At 38.0% G+C, this 22,844-nt stretch overlaps 1 protein-coding gene across 1 annotated transcript in view; it reads left to right on the top strand.

Moving 5' to 3' along the window:
* Positions 1 to 22,844, top strand: part of TWSG1 (twisted gastrulation BMP signaling modulator 1) — a 75,622-nt gene that overhangs the window by 25,163 nt on the left and 27,615 nt on the right. Inside the window, exon 3 of the mRNA XM_045887040.2 lies at positions 6,329 to 6,428. Within this exon, the coding sequence (XP_045742996.1) occupies positions 6,329 to 6,428 (100 nt within the window). The remainder of the gene's footprint in view (positions 1 to 6,328; positions 6,429 to 22,844) is intronic.

Consider the following 22,844-nt stretch of genomic DNA (forward strand, 5'->3'; position numbering starts at 1 on the left):
TGGAAATTTGGAAGATCATAAAATAAACTTTTTTTTTTTTTTAAGAGAGAGAGTGCGAGCAGAGAGAGAATATTTTTTTTTAAGATTTTATTTATTTGTCTGAGAGAGAGAGAGAAAAAAAAGCATGCACAAGTGGGGGGGCGGGTAGCTTCATATATAAGCTTTTAAAACAGCTTGCCAAATTCTGAATACTCATGCTGGTCAATACAGGATAACCCAAATGTAAAAATTTGTTTCTTCTTTAGTATAAAGTTTTGATTTTTTCCATCATAAGTTTATTGAACAATGTGATTACTTTACGAACATATAGCATAATACGTCACACAGAGAACAGATGTCTTATTCCATGTAACTCTGACTCTAGCATGCAAGAGAAGGCTGGTAGAACAGCCTTGAGTCAGAAGACCTGATATCAGAGCCCCAGTTGCAAGAACTCAGACAAGTCACTAACCTACTCCTTCTCAACCTTCTCAACTGTACCGTGAGCAACGTCCACACTTTCTCTGAGCCTTGCAGGCTAGAGAAGCAGATGATGTGGTCATTAACTGGCTGAAGCAACAAAAGAATTAAGTATTAAATTCCAACTCACTGGTTTTGCAACTCTTAGCCAGTGATACTTATTTTACCTTTACAAACAATGATTAAACTTGGGCAGTAGCACTTCTAATTGTATTCAAGTAGAGAGTGAAAGATATAATAATGCCTTTGATTAAACAGCGTAAAGGATTGTTTAATTATGGGTTCATTCTCTCAAGAAAGTAATAACTATAATTATTAAAGTGCTAAATTAATAAGAAATAAGCTTTATATTTCTCATTCCAGTGTTTAAAAAACAAGAATATCTAACCAAAACTGGGGTCAAATCTCAGCCCCTTACTAAATGATGTACAGATTTTATAATCTTATTTGAAAAATGAGGATAATAACTGCCTTGAAAAGGCCTTTATGAGAGTCAAGATAATGCATATAAAATGCCTAGCAGTGCCTGTTAGTGTCATATAAAACCTACTTAGGAACTTTAGGGGAGGTAATAGCAGTAAAAAAGTGGAAGCATTGAATCAGCCTTTATTTTGGACTTCTGGGGGCGCCTGGGTGGCTCAGTTGGTTAAGAGACTGCCTTCGGCTCAGGTCATGATCCTGGAGTCACAGGATCGAGTCCCGCATCGGGCTCCCTGCTCGGCAGGGAGTCTGCTTCTCCCTCTCACCCTCCCCCCCTCTCATGTGCTCTCTCTCTCTCATTCTCTCTGTCTCAAATAAATAAATAAAATCTTTAAAAAAAAAAAATTGTTCTATTTTGGACTTCTGTGAACTTTGCATTAGGTTGTGATCACATGTTCCATCCAACTAAGCAGTACTCAAGTTTGGTCATGTGAGGTTAGGAAAATATATAAATAGCCAGTTCAAACAGAAAAATTCCACATCTCAAGTCAACCATATTTTCTACTTAAGTAGAGAAAGATAATATCAAATTTTTGATAAAGAATAAGAAAGTGGGACACCCAAGAAGTGGGGGGCCCAACCACATTCATTTGTATCTGCATCTGCCTATGCACTGGAAGCATTTTCTACAGCAACACCTCGACCTCCTCGACGTCCTTGACCTCCACGTGGGGTCATCTGGGGTGTCAGGGTCCGACGAGCCAGGCCCAGGCTGCCGTGCAGCACACCCAAGTGCTGCTCCAGCACCCTCTCATGCTGCCGCGTGGTTTTGGAGGTGCTGCAGGTGGCAGAGCAGCACCGGCGCACCCCTGGGGTAGCCATTTAAAAAAACTAAATTTTAAATTAAAAAAAAAAAGTGAACAAGATATGGAAGGGATCAGGATTCAAGGTCTATTTCTGAATTTTGGCACATGGAATATCCTGTTATGCAGTTAATAAATTATGTTGACAGAGTCTCACAATAGGGAAATGCTTATTTTTTTTTAGATCAGGAGAGTATACAGTCATGATTTTGTTAGAAATGTGTAGGAATTTACCAAAGTGGGTGGAATTTGGGGTGTTTTTCCTTCTACTCTAGTATATATTTTTCAGTATTTCATAATTTAAAAAATACTTAAATTTTTTTTAAAGTGTCCCTATTACCTTGACTGTAACCTCTTTAAGAAAGCCTTTCTGGTTACTGAAGATTCATTTATGTCTTCATAACTAAAACCATTAAAGATAAATTTTTCTTTTTAAGTTAAGTCTGCTTTATTTTTTTTTAAGATTTATTTATTTATTAGAGAGAGAGAGAGAGGGCATGTGCATGCAAGCTGGGGGAGGGGCAAAGGGAGAGAGAGAGAAAGAAGCACACACCCTGCTGAGTGCATAGCCTGGTGTGGGGCTCCATCTCACCATCCAGAGATCATGACCTGAGCCAGAATCTGGAGTTGGGGGCTTACCCGACTGAGCCACCTAGGCACTCCTCTGCTTAATTTTTTTTTAAAGATTTTATTTATTTATTTGACAGAGAGAGAGAACACACAAGCAGGAGGAGCATCGGGCCGAGGGAGAGGGAGAAGCAGGCTCCCAAAAGAGCAGGGAGCCCGATGCAGGACTTGATCCCAGGACCCTGGGATCATGACCTGAACTGAAGGCATTTGCTTAACCAACTGAGCCACCCAGGCACCCCTCCTCTGCTTAATAACATGGAGTAATTTTTAATGTTTTTCTGTGATCCTTGATACATCACAGAGTTGCATACTGAGTTGGGTTTTTTTTTCTTCTTTTTTTTTTTTTTTTAAGATTTTATTTATTTTTTATAGAGCGAGCGAGAGAGAAACAGCATGAGAGGGGAGAGGGTCAGAGGGAGAAGCAGGCTCCCCGCTGAGCCGGGAGCCCGATGTGGGACTCGATCCCAGAACCCTGGGATCATGACCTGAGCCGAAGGCAGACGCTTAACCATCTGAGCCACCCAGGCGCCCAGGTTTTTTTTTCTTTTGTATTTCCAATACTTAGGTTCAAAGGACATTAGAAGTATTTTTTATATTTAGAAACATTCATCCTAACCATAGTTTTCTTGCTGTCAAGAAAATTATAGTGTACATTTCCAAAGATGTTTATGACCAAACATTCAATAATGTGATTTTGGAAGACACGTCAAGTGAACAGAAAAGAACGAATTACTTGGTGAGCCACAGATGGTTGTTATTCATCATTATTTACACATGGAAATTCATTGCTTTCTATTTTTTTCTTGACCTAACAATAGTCATAAAGCAAACGCTTTCCATATATTTTTGTTCTCTTGATCTGCAGTGAGGTTTTTGAGATCCTAAACGCCATATATTAAATTTGCCTGGAATTTTCTCCTGGAAAATGAGAAGTGAAGTGTGTGTTTGAAAATTGAAAAGGCACAAATCCTGACTAAAAGGTTGGTTTGAGGATCTCATTTTGCTTATTTTTCAATCTCCTGAAAAGAATGCTGACATGAGCTATCAAGAGTAGAGATCTGATATATTTTTAGGCTATTTACTCTGTAAATATCTTAATTTATGTGATTAAGTTTGTTTTATTAGGACAAAGATTTTTCTTTCAGTCTTTTCTGTACTAAGATGGAAAGAAAGAAAAATATTAGTTGGCATATTGTTACTTTGGCATTCAACCGGTTTTCACAGTAATTTTTACCAAAAAAGTCTTTGCCTGGATTTTTATTATTTTAATAGTGCAGTAACAAAGCTTATCTTCGAGCTATTTCCCTCATGTCTTGGCTTCCTATAGCTTCTCCCTTTATATCCTATCAGTAAATTATAAATCATTAAGCATATTACTAGAGTACATTATTCCATCATACTGACATGTAAAAGTACAGGCATCTATTAAGAGGGTGTGAAATAGATTTAATCTTGAGGGCTACATAATCCAGGCAAGTTGAAGCAACTTTTAAATAGTCTTAGTTTTAACTTTCCATTAGTTCTCAGTAATCTTAAGTTATCACCACCCTTTCATTCCAATTTTAAAATACCTTGCAGATTCCTGACAGTAAAAAGTCATAATGAATGCTTTAATGACTCAGATTGGAAGCCATTACATTGACATTCATTTTCAAATTATTTAATGTGATATACAGTCATTCATTTAATAAGCTATTATTTAGAAACTTCTATAGATAGAAAAGGAGAGATACATTCTTTGAATAAATTTATTACTTTCTAATTTGCTTCTCCTGAGCTAAATAGATAATGTAAATACAAGCAACTAAGAGAGTAAAAGGTTATTTTCTATGTATAATGTAAATTAAAATTTAAAAGAAGCTTTATTTCTTGTGACTAAGTGGCAACCTTAAAGCTAAAAAACAGTAAGCATCAATATCCTTGACTCTGGTGGTGTTTTTAAAGAACATATACTCAAAAAATGTTCTCTCATTCCAAAGATAGAGAAACAAGTCACAAAGTATATCTTTGGCAACTCTGATTTTCTAGGTTTCCAAGTAAATTTGAGCTTGTCTAAATTAAGCATCACCAGTTCTGTGATGAAGCATCTGTACTTCTCAGCAAGTCCCTGCCCTTCTAGTCCCTTTCTTTCTACGAGACCTAGCAAAGTTACCTAAGGTCTACAGTACATGAATTCAGCCTGACTAGACAGAGTTCCAAAGTACTAGAATATTGCTGCATGGGGCGCCTGGGTGGCTCAGTCGTTAAGTGTCTGCCTTCGGCTCCAGTCATGATCCCAGGGTCCTGGGATCCAGCCCCCCACATCGGGCTCCCTGCTCCGCAGGAAGCCTGCTTCTCCCTCTCCCACTCCCCCTGCTTGTGTTCCCTCTCTCCCTGTCTTTCTCTATCAAATAAATAAACAAAATCTTAAAAAATAAATAAAATATTGCTGCTTGCATATATCATCAGGTTACAGGTATACGCTGACATGAAACTCATGAGTTAGTTAGAAAATAGCACAAGTGTTGATTCTCGAAAGTGCCGTGAAATAGCTAAGGGACTTTTGGAGAAGAAGAAACAAGGAATTAAATATCAGTGTTGCAAAAAAATCATGTCATACTAGAATGATGGAATGACTCCCGTAGTCTAGAAATGTAATAAGATAACCAATAGGGATAAATATTATGTGCCATGTTTAAGTTTTTAGAAATGTATATGGTATCTCATAACCCAGGGAAAGCTGAGTAAGCAATGGTGGCTACAGAATTTCCCTATAAGTTGGCTTTGTTTAGGAGTGGCTGTCTGGTGGAAAGGACTAAAGGAGTTACCTTGAAGCCTCATTTAGGAAGCAAAGTTTAGTGGCTTAAAACAATAACCATTTATTTAGCTCTTGTTTCTGTGAGTTGGCAGTCTGGGCCTATATCAACTGTATGGTTTTTCTAGGCTCATTCTATGTCTACTGTCAGCTGCTGGTTAGTTGGAGGCTGAAAGAGATACGATGGCTTCAAGTGGACCAACTTGCCCATGTGGCCTTCTCCCAGTTACACATGGCAGCTGGGAGAAGTTCTGAGAAGAAGAGGAGGGAGAGCACTCAATGCTGTGGAGACCCAGACTCAGAACTGACATGGTGTCACTTCCACCACATTCTGCTGATTAAAGTTGTTCTGAAAATAGACACCGTCCCGGGGCGCCTGGGTAGCTCAGTTGTTAAATGTCTGCCTTCAGCTCAGGTCATGATCCCAGAGTCGGATCGAGCCCCGCATCAGGCTCCCTGCTCAGCAGGAGGCCTGCTTCTCCTTCTCCCACTCCCCCTGCTTGTGTTCCCTCTCTCGGTGTGTTTCTCTCTGTCAAATAAATAAATAAAATCTTTAAAAAAAAAAAAATAGACACCGTCCCTTGATCAAAAGAGCTGCTGTTACATTGCAAAGAGGGTGGGTGGACACAGGGAGGGAATAATTGCTCCCTTCTTTTAAATAGTCTACCACACTGAGCACACTGATTTAATATGTTGTAGGTCAATAAAAAGAGCAGTTTTTGAAAGATGCTTTTATTCATACTCCACATATTGAGAAACCACAGCTCCCACTACAAGCTGGCTATTCATTTAATTTGGACAATGAATTTAATAGCTGAAAAGCAGGTTTTATGCTTGTACTGAACTATTTTTCAAGGTAGTTTAGGGGGTAAAGTTATGGGTTATAAAGCAAAATGTTTTCTCTGTTTCAAAATAAGATAAAAGCATCCAAAATAGATCACTGAATGCGTCCAAAAGAAAATATAAATCTGCTTGACGTTGTAGATATTTATGTTCCTAAAAACAATTAATTCCTACAAACGTTAATGTTCTTAAAAAAAAAAAAAACTGTGTGAAGAGTAGATTGCTATAAATGCAAATGTAGGGGCTTTGCTGTAAAAAACTAACAATTTTAAACATAGATGTTTGAAATTTTAAGTTTGAACATCTGTCTTATTTCTAGGAGCTCTGCCAGTGCCGACCTGGAGAAGGAAATTGTTCCTGCTGCAAGGAGTGTATGTTGTGTCTTGGGACCCTTTGGGATGAGTGCTGTGATTGCGTTGGTAAGTTGACATGCAGGAAAGTTTCATATTTATCACAGAATCTTTGACTTTAAGAGACTTTAAAGAATATAACTGGGACGCCTGGGTGGCTCAGTCGGTTAAGCGTCTGCCTTCAGCTCAGGTCATGATCCCAGAGTCCTGGGATCGAGTCCCACATCGGGCTCCTTGCTCGGCAGGGAGCATGCTTCTCCCTCTGCCTGCCACTCTCCCTGCTTGTACTGTCACTCTCTCTCTCTCTCTAGCAAATTAAACAAAATAAAATCTTAAAAAAAAAAAAAGAATATAACTATTTTATGTGTGTAGACTAGTGTGGATATAGATGTAGTAGGTGCATAGAACATTATGGCATTTCCTTGGATTGAATGATATTTACATATATGTGCAGTTTTATTTTTATAGAAAAGGTCTGGAAGGAAATTCAAAGTGCTTATTCTAGGGAAGTAGGAATGGAGGAACAATGGGAATATTTTTACTTTTTATTTTTAATATTTCATACTGTTGAATTTTTAATAAGAAGCATATGTTATAGTTCTAAATAAAAATAAATACTTCATATATTTAAAATAGATTATCTTCCTTTTATGTAAGACTTCACTATGAGGTGCCTGGGTGGCTCAGTCATTTAAATGCCCAACTCTTGATTTTGTCTTGGGTCTTGGTATCAGGGTCGTGAGATTGAGCCCTTGTTGGGCTCCACGCTGGGCTGCGGACTGCTTGGGATTCTCTCTCTTTGTCCCTCTCCCACTGTCCCTCCCCACCTCAAAAAAAAAAAAGACTTCACTAAGAGATCCTTGAGAAATTAAAAGCTTTTTTTTTTTTAAACTAAAAGTTATTTTTAAGTGTTTTCTGAGGAATAGTGTCCAAGATGTAGTAAGTAAAAAAAGGGGGACACCTGGGTGGCTCAGTCGATTGGGCTTCCAACTCTTGATTTCAGCTCAGGTCATGATCTCAGAGTCATGGGATCAAGGCCCCCTTTGGGCTCCACTCTCAACAGGGAGTCTGTTTGAGATTCTCTCTGTCTCCTTCTCCCTCTGCCCCTCCCCCTACTTGTGTTCTTTCTCTCAGTCTCTCTAAAATAAATAAATAAATCTTTTTTTTAAAAAAAGCAAGGTGTGCAAAAGTGTGTTTATGGAATGTTACCACTTGTGTTTTCAAAAGAAAATTTACATGTGTAGACTGCTGATGGGAGAGCACTCATCATCCTCTCTCCAACCAGTTAACCCTTTTTCATCCTCTAAAACCACAGTTCAAATGTCCCCTTGTCTCCCAAACATCTCTTTTGACTGAGATAGGATCCTCTACATTATTCACATTGTCTGCTTCTGTTAAGTCATGTACTGCATGCTACTATAATTGTTTTTAATATGTTCTTCCAAGAGACTATAAACTCCTTAAGGACAGGTGCATTTTGATCTTTTAAAATTAACCACTATTGGGGTATATATACATACTTGGAGTACATGCACGTTGTACTAAAACAACCCCCTGGCTTGCTTGTTCCCAACCCTTTGGTCCTGTGTCAGAGACAACTTCCAGCTCTTTGGTATTGTTTTACTTCCATAATTTTAAATAGTATCTTTATACTGTTCTCTCGATTCTTTGATTTTAGAAACTATTCATTGACTTATTATGGCAGATGACGACTTAGCTTTCTTATCTCTTATCTTCCCAGTATACTTATCACTACTTCTAGTTAAATCAGTAATTACTTTAGCAATCCATTGAATAAATTAGTGTTACATATTAGTTTGATGCATGATAGTATAAACACTAGTTTATTAAATGAATAATACTATTATGTCTTCTTATATTGGAGTATACTTCCTGAAAGATTTCTTAATCTTCTAAACTTTGTATTAGTGTTTAAAATTTTGGCTTTCATTTTTAATTTCCAAGAGCCTTTCTCTGCTTGTCCTTTTTGGGGAGCATACTGTTCTTGTTTTATAGGTATTTTTCTTATCTTTCTGGGACTGTTAATTATGGAGCTCAGTTGTGGTTGCAGTTTTTCCTTCTGCTCTTTGCACGGTTTCCATTTCCTCAATTGCCTGCTGATCCTTGGACATCTATTGATATATAAAAGACACTCTGATGCTAATTGGGAGCACTGGGTTCATAGACAGGGCATGGAATTTAGTTTGCATCACTGTCCGATGGTTGCAGACTTTTTCACTGACTCATGGTTTTTTACATATGTTTAGTGTTTTAATCAGTTGCTGTCATTTTTCTTTTTGCTCAAATTTTCTCATCTTTGGTTAGTAGGAACCTCTTCAGCTTAGTGCTTGAGTCCTTTTGACATCGCTTCTGTTCTCTTTGTTAGCTTTAGAAGCTGTCCAAGGCTCATCTTACATATCTTACATATGTAATTAGTCATTTCCCCAGGGGACTTTGGTTCCCAATATAAGAAAATGGTGGGTAGAGACCACAGTCTTGCCATCAGGACTACTTGTTGCTACTACTAGCTTTCTTCTAATCCTTTTTAGTGGGCAGACCTAATAAATAACTACAAGGGAAGAAACTTTTTGAGTTTGTAGTAATATTGCCAATTCAAATTTAAGATGACAAGGTCTTTACTCCTTTTGATTTTACATCTGTAACTCATGCTGAAATTTTTGGTTTCTAACAACATTAATATAATTACTTATATGCTTTATTTATAATACATCAATGAGACTGTTAAGTGGCAGTTAAGATTGTCCTTGTCCTTTATCCTTGAATATGTATTGAAGATGTAAAGCCCAAAAACTATATAATAACCGAAGTCAGTTGGAGTATTTTCTGTGAGTGGTTATGTGACCAACTTTATATAAAGTTAGGTTCATTTATGTTAGTTTTCAGTTTTTAGGGATTGTTTATTTCCTTTCTGATTTATTTTTGTTTTGATTATGTAAAATATTTACATAATTAGATAAATGTATGTAACAGTGGTAAAGCAGCTCATATCCATCTCTGTCACTTCCACTCTGTTCCTTCCCTCAACTATAGATAAGGTGACCACGTAACTTATTGTCCAAACTAAGACATTTTTGAGAGTTAAACCAGTAGGATAAACCTGAACCTGAATTGACCTGAATTGGCTCAAGGAAACTGGGATGAATGGTTTCATCCTACCTATAGCCATTGTTTAAAACTTTTGTAGGCATTTATATTTATTAAAAACAACAACAACAACATTCATTGTTACATGAAACATTATGCTTCATTTTTTTCTTTCTTGTTTTTGTATTTTCATTTAATTGAATATCCTGGAACTTCTTCCATATTAATTTTTTTTTGGTACCTACATAGAACCCCATTGTTGGCTAAAACACTTTATGTATTCATTTGTTGATAGATGGACATTTGGGTTATTTCCAATCTTTTACCATTACAAATAACAGTATAATGAATAATCTTGTGTAGTCAATTCTATGTAATATTGCTAGATGTTATCCATTTCTCCTCCAAAAGAGTCATAATATTTGCATTCTCACCAAGGCAATGTTCCCCCACAACACTTCCAAAAAATAATGTTGCCAAACATTTGTTGCTATTGTCTACCAAAGTTTTGGGTTTTTGTTAATTTGATAGGGAAATGGTATAGTTTTAAATTTTCATCTCCCTTACTACCAGTGAGGTTGAGCATCTGTTCATATGTTTAAGGACTGTTTATATTGACTTTTTTGTGAATTGTTCATATCTTTGCCCATTTTTCTACTGGATTATTAGTTTTTTATTTATTATTTAGAAGTTTAAAAATATGTTAGGTATATAACCCCAACATTTATGTTATAAATTATAATTTTGTTTCCCAGTTGCTCATTTGTTATTTTAACCTTTTTTGTTTTTGTTTTTAAGATTTTATTTATTTGAGAAGGGCAGAGAGAAAGAGAGCATGAGCAGGGGAAGGGAAAATCAGACTCCCTGCTGATCAGGGAGCCTGACACAGGGCTTGATCCCATGACCCCAAGACCATGACCTGAGCCGAAGGCAGACATTCAATGGACTGAGCCACCTAGGCGCCCCTTCTTTGGTATTTTTTTATCCTGAAAAGTTTTTTTTATTTTATATAGTCAACTTTATCAGTGTTTCCTTTCATTGTCTCTAGATTTTGAGTCATAGTCAGGTTTTCCCCCTAGTCCCAGATAGTACTTGTATGGTTTGATTTGTTTGTTTATTTATCTACATATAATTCTCTAATACATTTGGAATTCATCCTGATTTATGTATGAACTATGGATCCAGTTTTTTCTTTTTCACACAATTACCATTATTCATTTAAATATTACTTATAAAGTCGTAAAGCTATTTATTTAAAAGTCTTTCTTCCACTGATTTGGGATGCCACCATTATCATATGTACTTTGCTTTATTTCTGGGTGTTCTATGCTGTGCCATTGGTCTCTGTGTTCATGCATCAAAACCACACTGTTTTATTTATAGAAGGCTTATAAATGTTTTAATATCTAGAAAGGCTAGGCATCCATCCACTGGTCTTCTGGCCACAGTATATTAATTTCAAGCATACATACATACATACATACTAGAGTTAATAAGAGGATTATTTTCTTCCCTTTAGGTTTGCATGTGCTATTTGTGAAAGACTTTCCAAACAGGCTTAGCTTTTGAAAACTGATTCTCCAAAAATTTATTAATATATTAGGCTGCCCTTTTTCCCCCTGAGATTTTCTGCCCTAAAGTGCAGAAACAGACCATTGAAAATACTGTTTTTTGTGTAAATGAAATGCTCAATTTTGTATTTTGGGCATTAGCCTGCAATTTTAGAATAATGTGCAATGAAAACAAGTGGGCCTAACAACTGAAAAGGAGCCACTGGCCAGAATAGCAACTTGGTCCACCTAAACAAAATCTAACCTGAACTAAGATGGCTTCCTGCTTTGACTTCTATTCTTATTTACTTGTCTGCTTTATAGTTTCTAACCCTTAATTCCCGTTTTATGGCTACTGTTCTGACTTTATCCACTTAGATTAGTTTTGCTTGTTGTATAATTTCACATAAATGTAATCATACAGTATCACATAGTGGTTTAAAATGCATTTTAGAAAATTATGAAATGATTTATGATATAATAGGCTCTACGATTAACCATAAAAATAAAAGTGTCAGGTTTTTTACAAGCAAAAATGGGTTTATTTAGGAATAGCAGAGAATTGCAATTTGGGGTATGAAAGCTACAGCAAAACCATAGGCACGTCCAGAAAACAAAGGAGAGGAGCACTCTTTTATAGAGGACAGGGAGGAGTTAGGAGTACTGTTGTAAACAAAAAGTCTACTGCAGTAAACTAGGAGTTGAAAGTGTAGTAGCTTCTCATTGGCTGAATTGGGACAGTCTCTCATTGTCTGGGCTGTTGTGGGGGAGTAGAAAATCTTCCTCTCTCCTGCTGGGGTAGCAAAGTATAGTCGTCTTCTTCCTGTTGGGAATTCAGTGGTGTACTGTTTGGATAATGTTGGTTTGGAGACACTAGATTCTTTCCGATACTGAGGTCACTTCTAGTACATAATGAAAGTATTATAGATTCCAAGACTAGACTAGGAAGCCTGCTGAAAAACTGCTTAGCAACAATAACTTGTTGAACCATTTTGCCACATCATTTCAGAGACCCCAGATCTCACCCAGGTGAGAGAAAAGCCTATGAAAAGGGCAAAAGAAGGTGGGGGTGTCAGGTAAGAGGCAGTGCCTGCAAAACCCAGGAAAACAAGATGAGACAGCTATGCACGTGATACTTGGAACACAAACTTGAGCCTTAAGATATAGGCTCTGCCATCCTGTTGATTACATGTTTCTTCTGTATTCCTGCTCCTTTATCTGCCTTATGAATTCCTTGAACTCAGACTTTCAACTCATGGCTCTCGTTCTGGTACGAACTTGACTGGGGCTTGGCCTCTTCCTTTTAGGACATCCATGCTTTTTTTTTTTTTTTTTTTTTTTATTCTAACTTTTTTGTAGCTCAGATCAAATCTAGGTGTATCCATTGGCTACCACACAGAATGGATTTCTGTCTTGCTTTACACCAACACTTGTTACTTTCTAATATTAAAGAACAAGTATGTGCTAAGAGTTCAACCAAATACTAGTGTGGTAAATGTTTGTTTTCTTAGTTATTTTTAGACACAATCAAATTACATTCCTAGTTCAGGAAAACATGAATAAAATTAAGAGGACAGCGGAAGCACCTTGGTTGAAAATAAATGACTTTGGGACCCTAACCAAGCATAACATAATTTTTTAATTTTTATTTATTTACATTTGTTGAAGTATAGTTGATAGAGTATTATATTAGTTTCAGGTAGACAGTATAGTGATTCCACAACTCTGTACATTATGCTATGCTCACCACAAGTGTAGCTACCACCTATCACTATAAAATGCTATTTCAGTACCATTGACTATATTCCGTATGCTGTGCCTTTCATCTGATTGACTTACTCACTCTGTGACTAGAAGCCTGTACCTCCCAATCCCCTTCACTCATTTTGCCCATACCCCACCACTTTCCCTCCAGTAACCATCAGTTTGTTCTCTGTATTTATAAGTCTGTTGTAGCTTTTTTGTTTCTGTGTTTTTTACATTCCACATATAAGAGAAATCGTATCGTGTTTGTTTTTCTCTGACTTCTTTTACTTAGCATAATAACCTCCAGGTCCATCTGTGTTGTTGCAAATTCTTTTTTATGACTGAGTAATATTCCATTAGATATATGTGCATATGACTACTCTTCTTCATCCATTCATCTTGGGTTGCTTCTATAGCTTGGCTATTATAAGTAATGCTGCAATAAACATAGGGGTGCATATATCTTTTTTAATTAGTGTTTTTGTTTTCTTTGGTCCAGTAAATAGAATTACTGGATCATATGGTATTTCTATTTTTTATTTTTTTAGTAACCTCCATACTGTTTCCCACAGTGGCTGCATCAATTAACATTCCCAGCAACAGTGCATGAGAGTTCCCTTTTCTCCACATCCTTTCCAACACTTGTTATTTGTCTTTTTGATACTAGCCATTTTGACTAGTATGAAGTGGTATCTCATTGTGGGGTTTTTTTAGATTTATTTTATTTTATTTTTTATTATTATTTTTATTATTATGTTAATCACCATACATTACATCATTAGTTTTTGATGTAGTGTTCCATGACTCATTGTTTGCATATAACACCCAGTGCTTCATGCAGTGCATGCCCTCTTTAATACCCATCACCAGGCTAACTCATCCCCCCACCTCCCTCCCCTCTAGAACCCTCAGTTTGTTTCTCAGAGTCTATAGTCTCTCATGGTTTGTCTCCCCCTCCGATTTCCCCCACTTCATTTTTCCCTTCCTGCTATCTTCTTCTTCTTCTTCTTCTTTTTTTTTTTTGCAGAGGTACAGGTCTGTAATTCAACACTCTTAAACAATTCACAGCGCTCACTATAACACATACCCAATGTCTATCACCCAGCCACCCCATCCCTCCCACCCCCCACCACTCCAGCAACACTCAGTTTGTTTCCTGAGATTAAGAATTCCTCATATCAGTGAGGTCATATGATACATGTCTTTCTCTGATTGACTTATTTCGCTCAGCATAACACCCTCAAGTTCTATTCATGTCGTTGCAAATGGCAAGATTTCATTCTGTTTGATGGCTGTGTAATATTCCATTATATATACATACCACATCTTCTTTATCCATTCATCTGTCGATGGACATCTTGGCTCTTTCCATAGTTTGGCTATTGTGGACATTGCTGCTATAAACATCAGGGTGCACATTCCCCTTTGGATCCCTACATTTGTATCTTTGGGGTAAATACCCAGTAGTACAGTTGCTGGGTCGTAGGATAGCTCTATTTTCAACTTTCTGAGGAGCCTCCATACTGTTTTCCAGAGTGGCTGCACCAGCCTGCATTCCCACCAACAGTGTAGGATGGTTCCCCTTTCTCCGCATCCCCGCCAACATCTGTCGTTTCCTGATTTGTTAATTTTAGCCATTCTGACTGGTGTGAGGTGATATCTCATTGAGGTTTTGATTTGGATTTCCTGATGCCGAGCACTGTTGAGCACTTTTTCATGTGTCTGTTGGCCATTTGGATGCCTTCTTTGGAAAAATGTCTGTTCATGTCTTCTGCCCATTTCTTGATTGGATCATTTGTTCTTTGGGTGTTGAGTTTAAGAAGTTCTTTATAGATTTAGGGCGCCTGGGTGGCTCAGTTGGTTAAGCGACTGCCTTCGGCTCAGGTCATGATCCCAGGGTCCTGGGATCGAGTCCCACATCGGGCTCCCGGCTCAGCGGGAAGCCTGCTTCTCCCTCTCCCATTCCCCCTGCTTGTGTTCCTGCTCTCGCTGTCTCTGTCCCTGTCAAGTAAATAAATAAAATCTTTAAAAAAAAAAAAAGTTCTTTATAGATTTAGATACTAGCCCTTTATCTGATATGTCATTTGCACATATCTGCTCCCATTCTGTTGGGTGTCTTTTGGTTTTGTTGACTGTTTCTTTTGCTGTGAAAAAGCTTTTTATCTTGATGAAGTCCCAATAGTTCATTTTTGCCCTTGCTTCCCTTGCCTTTGGCAATGTTTCTAGGAAGAAGTTGCTGCGGCTGAGGTCGAACAGGTTGCTGCCTGTGTTCTCCTGAAGGATTTTGATGGACTGCTGTCTTACATTTAGGTCTTTCAACCATTTAGAGTCTATTTTTGTGTGTGGTGTAAGGAAATGGTCCAGTTTCATTCTTCTGCATGTGGCTATCCAATTTTCCTCCAACATCATTTGTTGAAGAGACTGTCTTTTTTCCATTGGACATTCTTTCCTGCTTTGTTGAAGATGAGCTGACCATAGCGTTGAGGGTCCATTTCTGGGCTCTCTATTCTATTCCATTGATCTATGTGTCTGTTTTTGTGCCAGTACCATACTGTCTTGATGATGACAGCTTTGTAATAGAGCTTGAAGTCTGGAATTGTGATGCTGCCAGCTTTACTTATCTTTTTCAACATTCCTCTGGCTATTTGGGGTCTTTTCTAGTTCCATACAAATTTTAGGATTATTTGTTCCATTTCTTTGAAAAAAGTGGATGGTATTTTGATAGGGATTGCATCGAATGTGTAGATTGCTCTAGGTAGCATTGACAATATTTGTTCTTCCAATCCATGAGCATGGAACGTTTTTCCATTTCTTTGTGTCTTCCTCCATTTCTTTCATGAGTATTTTATAGTTTCCTGAGTACAGATCCTTTGCCTCTTTGGTTAGATTTATTCCTAGGTATCTTATGGTTTTGTGTACAACTGTAAATGGGATTGACTCCTTAATTTCTCTTTCTTCTGTCTTGTTGTTGATGTATAGGAATGCCACTGATTTCTGTGCATTGATTTTATATCCTGCCACTAGACTGAATTCCTGTATGAGTTCTAGCAGTTTTGGGGTGGAGTCTTTTGAGTTTTCCACATAAAGTATCATATCATCTGCAAAGAGTGAGAGTTTGACTTCTTCTTTGCCAGTTCGGATGCCTTTGATTTCTTTTTGTTGTCTGATTGCTGTGGCTAGGACTTCTAATACTGTGTTGAATAGCAGTGGTGATAGTGGACATCCCTGCCATGTTCCTGACCTTAGGGGGAAAGCTCTCAGTTTTTCCCCATTGAGAATGATATTCACTGTGGGTTTTTCATAGATGGCTTTTATGATATTGAGGTATGTACCCTCTATCCCTATACTCTGAAGAGTTTTGATCAAGAAAGGGTGCTGTACTTTGTCAAATGCTTTTTCTGCATCTATTGAGAGGATCATATGGTTCTTGTTCTTTCTTTTATTAATGTATTGTATCACATCGATTGATTTGTGGATGTTGAACCAACCTTGCAGCCCAGGGATAAATCCCACTTGGTCGTGGTGAATAATCCCTTTAATGTACTGTTGGATCCTACTGGCTAGTATTTTGGTGAGAATTTTTGCATCTGTGTTCATCAAGGATATTGGTCTGTACTTCTCCTTTCTGATGGGGTCTTTGTCTGGTTTTGGGATCAAGGTAATGGTGGCCTCATAAAACGAGTTTGGAAGTTTTCCTTCCATTTCTGTTTTTTTGGAACAGTTTCAGAAGAATAGGTATTAATTCTTCAAATGTTTGGTAGAATTGCCCTGGGAAGCCATCTGGCCCTGGGTTTTTGTTTGTTGGGAGATTTTTGATGACTGCTTCAATTTCCTTAGTGGTTATAGGTCTGTTCAGGTTTTCTATTTCTTCCTGGTTCAGTTTTGGTAGTTGATACATCTCTAGGAATGCATCCATTTCTTCCAGATTATCTAATCTGCTGGCATATAGTTGCTCATGATATGTTCTTATAATTGTTTGTTTTTCTTTGGTGTTGGTTGTGATCTCTCCTCTTTATGATTTTGTTTATTTGGGTCCTTTCTCTTTTCTTTTTGATAAGTCTGGCCAGGGATTTATCAATCTTGTTAATTCTTTCAAAGAACCAGCTCCTAGTCTCATTGATCTGTTCTACTGTTCTTTCAGTTTCTATTTCATTGATTGCGGCTCTGATCTTTATTATTTCTCTTCTCCTGCTGGGTTTAGGCTTTATTTGCTGTTCTTTCTCCAGCTCCTTTAGGTGTAGGGATAGATTGTGTATTTGAGACCTTTCTTGTTTCTTGAGAAAGGCTTGCGTTGCTATATACTTTCCTCAAAGGACTGCCTTTGCTGTATCCCAAAGATTTTGAATAGCTGTGTTTTCATTTTCATTTGTTTCCATGAATTTTTTAAATTCTTCTTTAATTTCCTGGTTGACCCATTCATTCTTTAGTAGGATGCTCTTTAGCCTCCATGATTTTGAGTTCTTTCTGACTTTCCTCTTGTGATTGAGTTCTAGTTTCAAAGCATTGTGGTCTGAAAATATGCAGGGAATAATCCCAATCTTTTGGTACTGATTGAGACCTGATTTGTGGCCTAGGATGTGAACTATTCTGGAGAACGTTCCATGGGCACTAGAGAAGAATGTGTATTCTGTTGCTTTGGGATGGAAGGTTCTGAATATATCTGTGAAGTCCATTTGGTCCAGTGTGTCATTAAAAGTCTTTATTTCCTTGTTGATCTTTTGCTTAGAGGATCTGTCCATTTCAGTGAGGGGGGTGTTAAAGTCCCCCACTATTATTGTATTGTTGTCGATGTGTTTCTTTGCTTTTGTTATTAATTGGCTTATATCATTGGCTGCTCCCATGTTAGGGGCATAGATATTTACAATTGTTGATCTTCTTGTTGGATAGACCCTTTAAGTAGGATATAGTGTCCTTCCTCATCTCTTATTACAGTCTTTGGTTTAAAATCTAATTTGTCTGATAGAAGGATTGCCACCCCAGCTTTCTTTTGGTGTCAAATAGCATGGTAAATGGTTTTCCACCCCCTCATTTTCAGTCTGGGGGTGTCTTTGGGTCTAAAATGAGTCTCTTGCAGACAGCATATCGATGGGTCTTGTTTTTTTTATCCAATCTGATACCCTGTGTCTTTTGTTTGGAGCATTTAGCCCATTACATTCAGGGTAACGATTGAAAGATAGGAATTTAGTGCCATTGTATTGCCTGTAAGGTGACTGTTACTGTATATTGTCTGTGTTCCTTTCTGGTCTACGTTACCTTTAGGCTCTCTCTTTGCTTAGAGAACCCTGCTTTCAATATTTCTTGTAGGGCTGGTTTTGTGTTTGCAAATTCCTTTAGTTTTTGTTTGTCCTGGAAGCTTTTTCTCTCTCCTTCTATTTTCAATGACAGCCTAACTGGATATAGTATTCTTGGCTGCATATTTTTCTCATTTAGTGCTCTGGATATATCATGCCAGTCCTTTCTGGCCTGCCAGGTCTCTGTGGAGAGATCTGTTGCCAGTCTAATGTTTCTACCATTGTAGGTTACAGATCTCTTCTCCTGAGCTGCTTTCAGGATTCTCTTTGTCTCTGAGACTCGTAAGTTTTACTATTAGATGTTGGGGTATTGACCTATTTTTATTGATTTTGAGGGGGCTTCTCTGTGCCTCCTGGATTTTGATGCCTGTTTCCTTCCCCAAATTAGGGAAGTTCTCTGCTATAATTTGCTCCAGTATACCTTCTGCCCCTCTCTCTCTTTCTTCTTCTTCTGGGATCCCAATTATTCTAATATTGTTTTGTCTTATGGTATCACTTATCTCTTGAATTCTGCCCTCATGATCCAGTAGTTGTTCATCTCTCTTTTTCTCAGCTTCTTTATTTTCCATCATTTGGTCTTCTATATCATTAATTCTTTCTTCTGCCTCATTTATCCTAGCAGTTAGAGCCTCCATTTTTGATGGCACCTCATTAATAGCCTTTTTGATTTCGACTTGGTTAGATTTTAGTTCTTTTATTTCTCCAGAAAAGGTTTCTCTAATATCTTTCATGCTTTTTTCAAGCCCAGCTATTATCTTTAAAATAGTCATTCTGAACTCTAGTTCTGACATCTTACTAATGTCTGTATTGATTAGGTCCCTGGCAGTTGGTACTGCCTCTTGTTCTTTTTTTTGAGGTGATTTTTTCTGTCTTGTCATTTTGTCCAGAGGGGAATAGATGAATGAGAGAACAAAATGCTAACAGGGTAACAACGTCCCCAGAAAACTATACCCTAAACAAATCAGAAGAGACCTGAAAACAGGGGGAATGAAAGGGAAAGAAAGAAAAAAGAAAAAAAAAAGAAAAATATAAAAACAAATGAACAAACAAAGAAAAACAGAATATGATCAAATATGATTAGGCTGTTGCATAGATCAGTGCCACACACTAGATTTTGGGCATATTTTGGTCTGTTAGAAGAAAGTGCCCCCCAAAATTTTAAAGAAAGAGAAACTTATATATGTACAAAAATAAGGGTAAATACGATGAAGCAATGGAATATGACTGTAAAGATGAAAATTATAAAAGATTTTATAAAAGGAATTGATAAGTTGGTTGAAAAAAGAAAGAAGAGGATTTAAATGAAAAAAAAAAGGGAGAGAATGTGACCAGGAGACTAGAACAAAGCCATACACTAGAGATTTAGGGTATATTTTGGTCTATTAGAAGAAACTGTATCCCAAAATTTTAAAGAGAGAACAACTTATATATATATATATATATACCAAAAATAAGGTTAACTACTCTGAAGAGATAGAATATGACTCTAAAAATGAAAGATAAAAAAGATTTTTTAAAAAAGGGATTGATAAGATGTTGGTTGAAAAAGGGAAAAAGTAAAAAAAAAAAGAGAAAGTTAAAAAAAAAATTAACTTTGAAAGACTAAAGAATCTTGGGAAGAAAGCCATAAATTCTATGTGCAGCATTCCCCTAGCGCTGGAGTTCTGCCGTTCTCATTGATGGTAAACTTGGTCTTGGCTGGCTGTTCTCGCTGATCTTCTGGGGAGGGGCCTGTTGCCGTGGTTCCCAAATGTCTTTGCCCTGCCCTTGCCGGTCCGGGCTAAGTAATCTGCTTGGGTTTGCTTTCGGGAGCTTTTGTTCCCTGCAAGCTTTCCGTGCAGCTTTGGAGGAGGGGAGTGAAAATAGCGGCCTCCCAATCTCTGCCCCGGAGGAGCTGAGAACTCGGGACCCCATTCCTCAGTGCGCCCCCAGAGAAAAGCAGTCAGTCACTCCCGTCTCCCCGGTCTCCGGCCGCACTCCGTGCTCACCCAGCCTGTGACCACGCGTTTCTATCTCTGGCACCCGACCCCGGGTGGAGTCTCCCCCGGCCTGTGACCGAGCTTTTCTATCTCTGGCACACGACCGCGTTTGGATTCTCCAAACCTGGCAGATCCTGCGGTGCGCACCCGCACCGCTCCTCCTGGGGGAGGAAGGTGAGTCTCACCGGATCTGCCGCTTGTTGGGTCCCTGCTGGAAGAGCAGTGGCCCGACTGTGCCGCGGATCACAGTTTATGGCAACCCCAGGCTGAAAGCCCACTCCTCGGCTCCGTTTTTACAGCCGGCTTCCCCGCTCCAATACTTGGGAGCTCTGTTGCACTCATGTTTCCCCAGTCTTTCTGTGACCCCGAGGGTCCCGAGACCACACTGTCCCTGCGAGGTTTCCACACACCCCCCAGCGCTTAGCCACTGGGGCGAGGTCCTTCAGCAGAGCCGACTTCTAAAATTTCTGCTTTTGTGCTCCACTGCTCTATCATTTGCCAGTGGTGGCTGACGGAGGCCCCCTCCCCCACCATCTGTCTTCCCGAATCCGCCTCGGATTCACTTCTCCATAAGTCCTGCCTTCCAGAAAGTGGTGGCTTTTCTGTTCAGAGAGTTGCTGCTATCCTTTTCTTCTATCTCCTGTTGAGTTAGTAGGTGTTCAGAATGGTTTGATCCCTATCTAGCTAAATTCCTGGGACCAGAGGAAATTTAGGTCTCCTACTCCTCCACCATCTTGCTCCTCCCCCCTCATTGTGGTTTTGATTTGCATTTCCCTGATGCTTGGAGATGTTGAGCATCTTTTCATGTGTCTGTTGGCCATCTGGATGTCTTCTTTAGAAAAATGTCTCTTCAAGTCCCTTACCCATTTTTAATTGGATTTTTTTTGGTGTTGAGTTGTATAAGTTCTTTATATATTTTAGATATTAACCCCTTATCCGACATTTTATTTGCAAATATCTTCTCCCATTCACTAGGTTGCCTTTTTGTTTTGTTGGTGGTTTCCTTTGTTGTGCAAAATCTTTTTATTTTGATGTAGTCCTACCAGTTTGTTTTTGCTTTTGTTTCCCTTGCCTCAGGAGACATATCTAGAAAAATGTTTCTAAGGGCAATGTCCAAGAGGTTATTGCCTGTTTTTTCCTCCAGGAGCTTTCTGATTTCAGGTCTCACATTTAGGTCTTTCATCCATTTTGAGTTTATTTTTGTTCATGGTGTAAGAAAGAGATCCAGTTTCATTCTTTTGCATGTAGCTGCCCAGTTTTCCCAGCACTATTTATTGAAGAAACGGTCTTTTTTCCATTTATATTCTTGGGACGGAGAGAGGGAGGGAAAGGGGGTTAGGGACAGAGGCAGAGAGAGAATCTTAAGCAGGCTCCGTGCCCAGCGCAGAGCCCCATGCAGGACTCAGTCTCACAACCCTGAGATCATGACCCGAGCCTAAATCAAGAGTCAGATACTCAAACCAACTGAGCCACCCTGAGGCGCCCCTCCATTTATATTCTTGCCTTCTGTGTTTGTAGATTAGTTGACCATATAGGTATGGGTTTATTTCTGGGCTCTCTGTTCTGTTCCATTGATCTATGTGTCTGTTTTTGTGCCAGTATCGTATTATTTTGTTTACTACAGCTTTGTAGTATGTCTTGAAATCTGGACTGTGATACCTTCAGCTTTGTTCTTCTTTCTCAAGATTGTTTTGGCTCTTGAAGGGTGGTTCCATACAAATTTTAAGATTATTTATTCTAGTTTTGTGGAAAATACTATTAATACTTTGATAGGGATTGCACTGAATCTGTTTTTGCTTTAGGTAGTTTGGACATTTTAATAACATTAATTTTTCCAATCCATGGTTTGTCTTTCCATTTGTTTTTGTCATTTTCAATTTCTTTCATCAATGTTTTATAGTTTTCAGAGTACAGGTCTTTAACCTCCTTGGTTAAGTTAATTCCTTGGTATTTTATTCTTTTTGGTGCAATTGTAAATGGAATTGTTTTCTTAATTTCTCTCTGCTATATCATTATTAGTGTATAGAAATGCAACAGATTTCTATATATTAATTTTGTATCCTTTAGTAAATATTTATTTTTAAATCCTTATTGACAAATATGATTTTCCATTTTTTTCTTTTAAAATATTGATTGTATTTAAGAAAACTTTGTATATTATTTAGATAAATTATGATCTCCACCAAATCCAATTTTTGTAAGTGTTGCATTGGTTTAATACATATGCCAGAATTGATAGTGTCAAAGACATAAACTTTTTTTACTTGGTTTTATTTTGCTAAAAATGTTTGATTGGCTCAGATGTTTATAATTGTTACCCAACAAGTCCTTAAGGACATCCAAGACTACAGTCATATATGCCTATTGAGAGTTCACTTTTAAAGCTGATTTATTGATTTAGAAAGGTGATAAGTAACAAAACTGAATTTAATTTATCCACTGGGACAAATAGCCCAGGAGCTAATCCCAAAATGACCCTGGACACAGGGTTTTCTATTAGTTATAGTAGCTTCTTCTTTAGAGTGAATTTTTCTTCAAGGAGAGTCATTAAATATCCTTTACTTTCAGCCTACCGTAATCTGTTAGGTATATCAAATATGAGTCATAGCATAATATTCAGGAACAATTTCTTTTTTTTTTAAGTTTTCATTTATCCATTTGAGAGACAGACAGATGGACAGAGAGAGCACAAGCAGGGGGAGAGGCAGAAGGAGAGGGAGAAGCAGACTCCCTGCTGAGCTGGGAACCCGAAGTGGGGCTCGATCCCAGGGTCACGACTTGAGCCGAAGGTAGACACTTAACCATCTGAGCCAC

Source organism: Mirounga angustirostris, unplaced genomic scaffold (genome assembly GCF_029215605.1).
Source record: "Mirounga angustirostris isolate CCGP_5_RB_7025 unplaced genomic scaffold, mMirAng1.0.hap1 SCAF_14, whole genome shotgun sequence".
NCBI classification, from domain to species: domain Eukaryota; kingdom Metazoa; phylum Chordata; class Mammalia; order Carnivora; family Phocidae; genus Mirounga; species Mirounga angustirostris.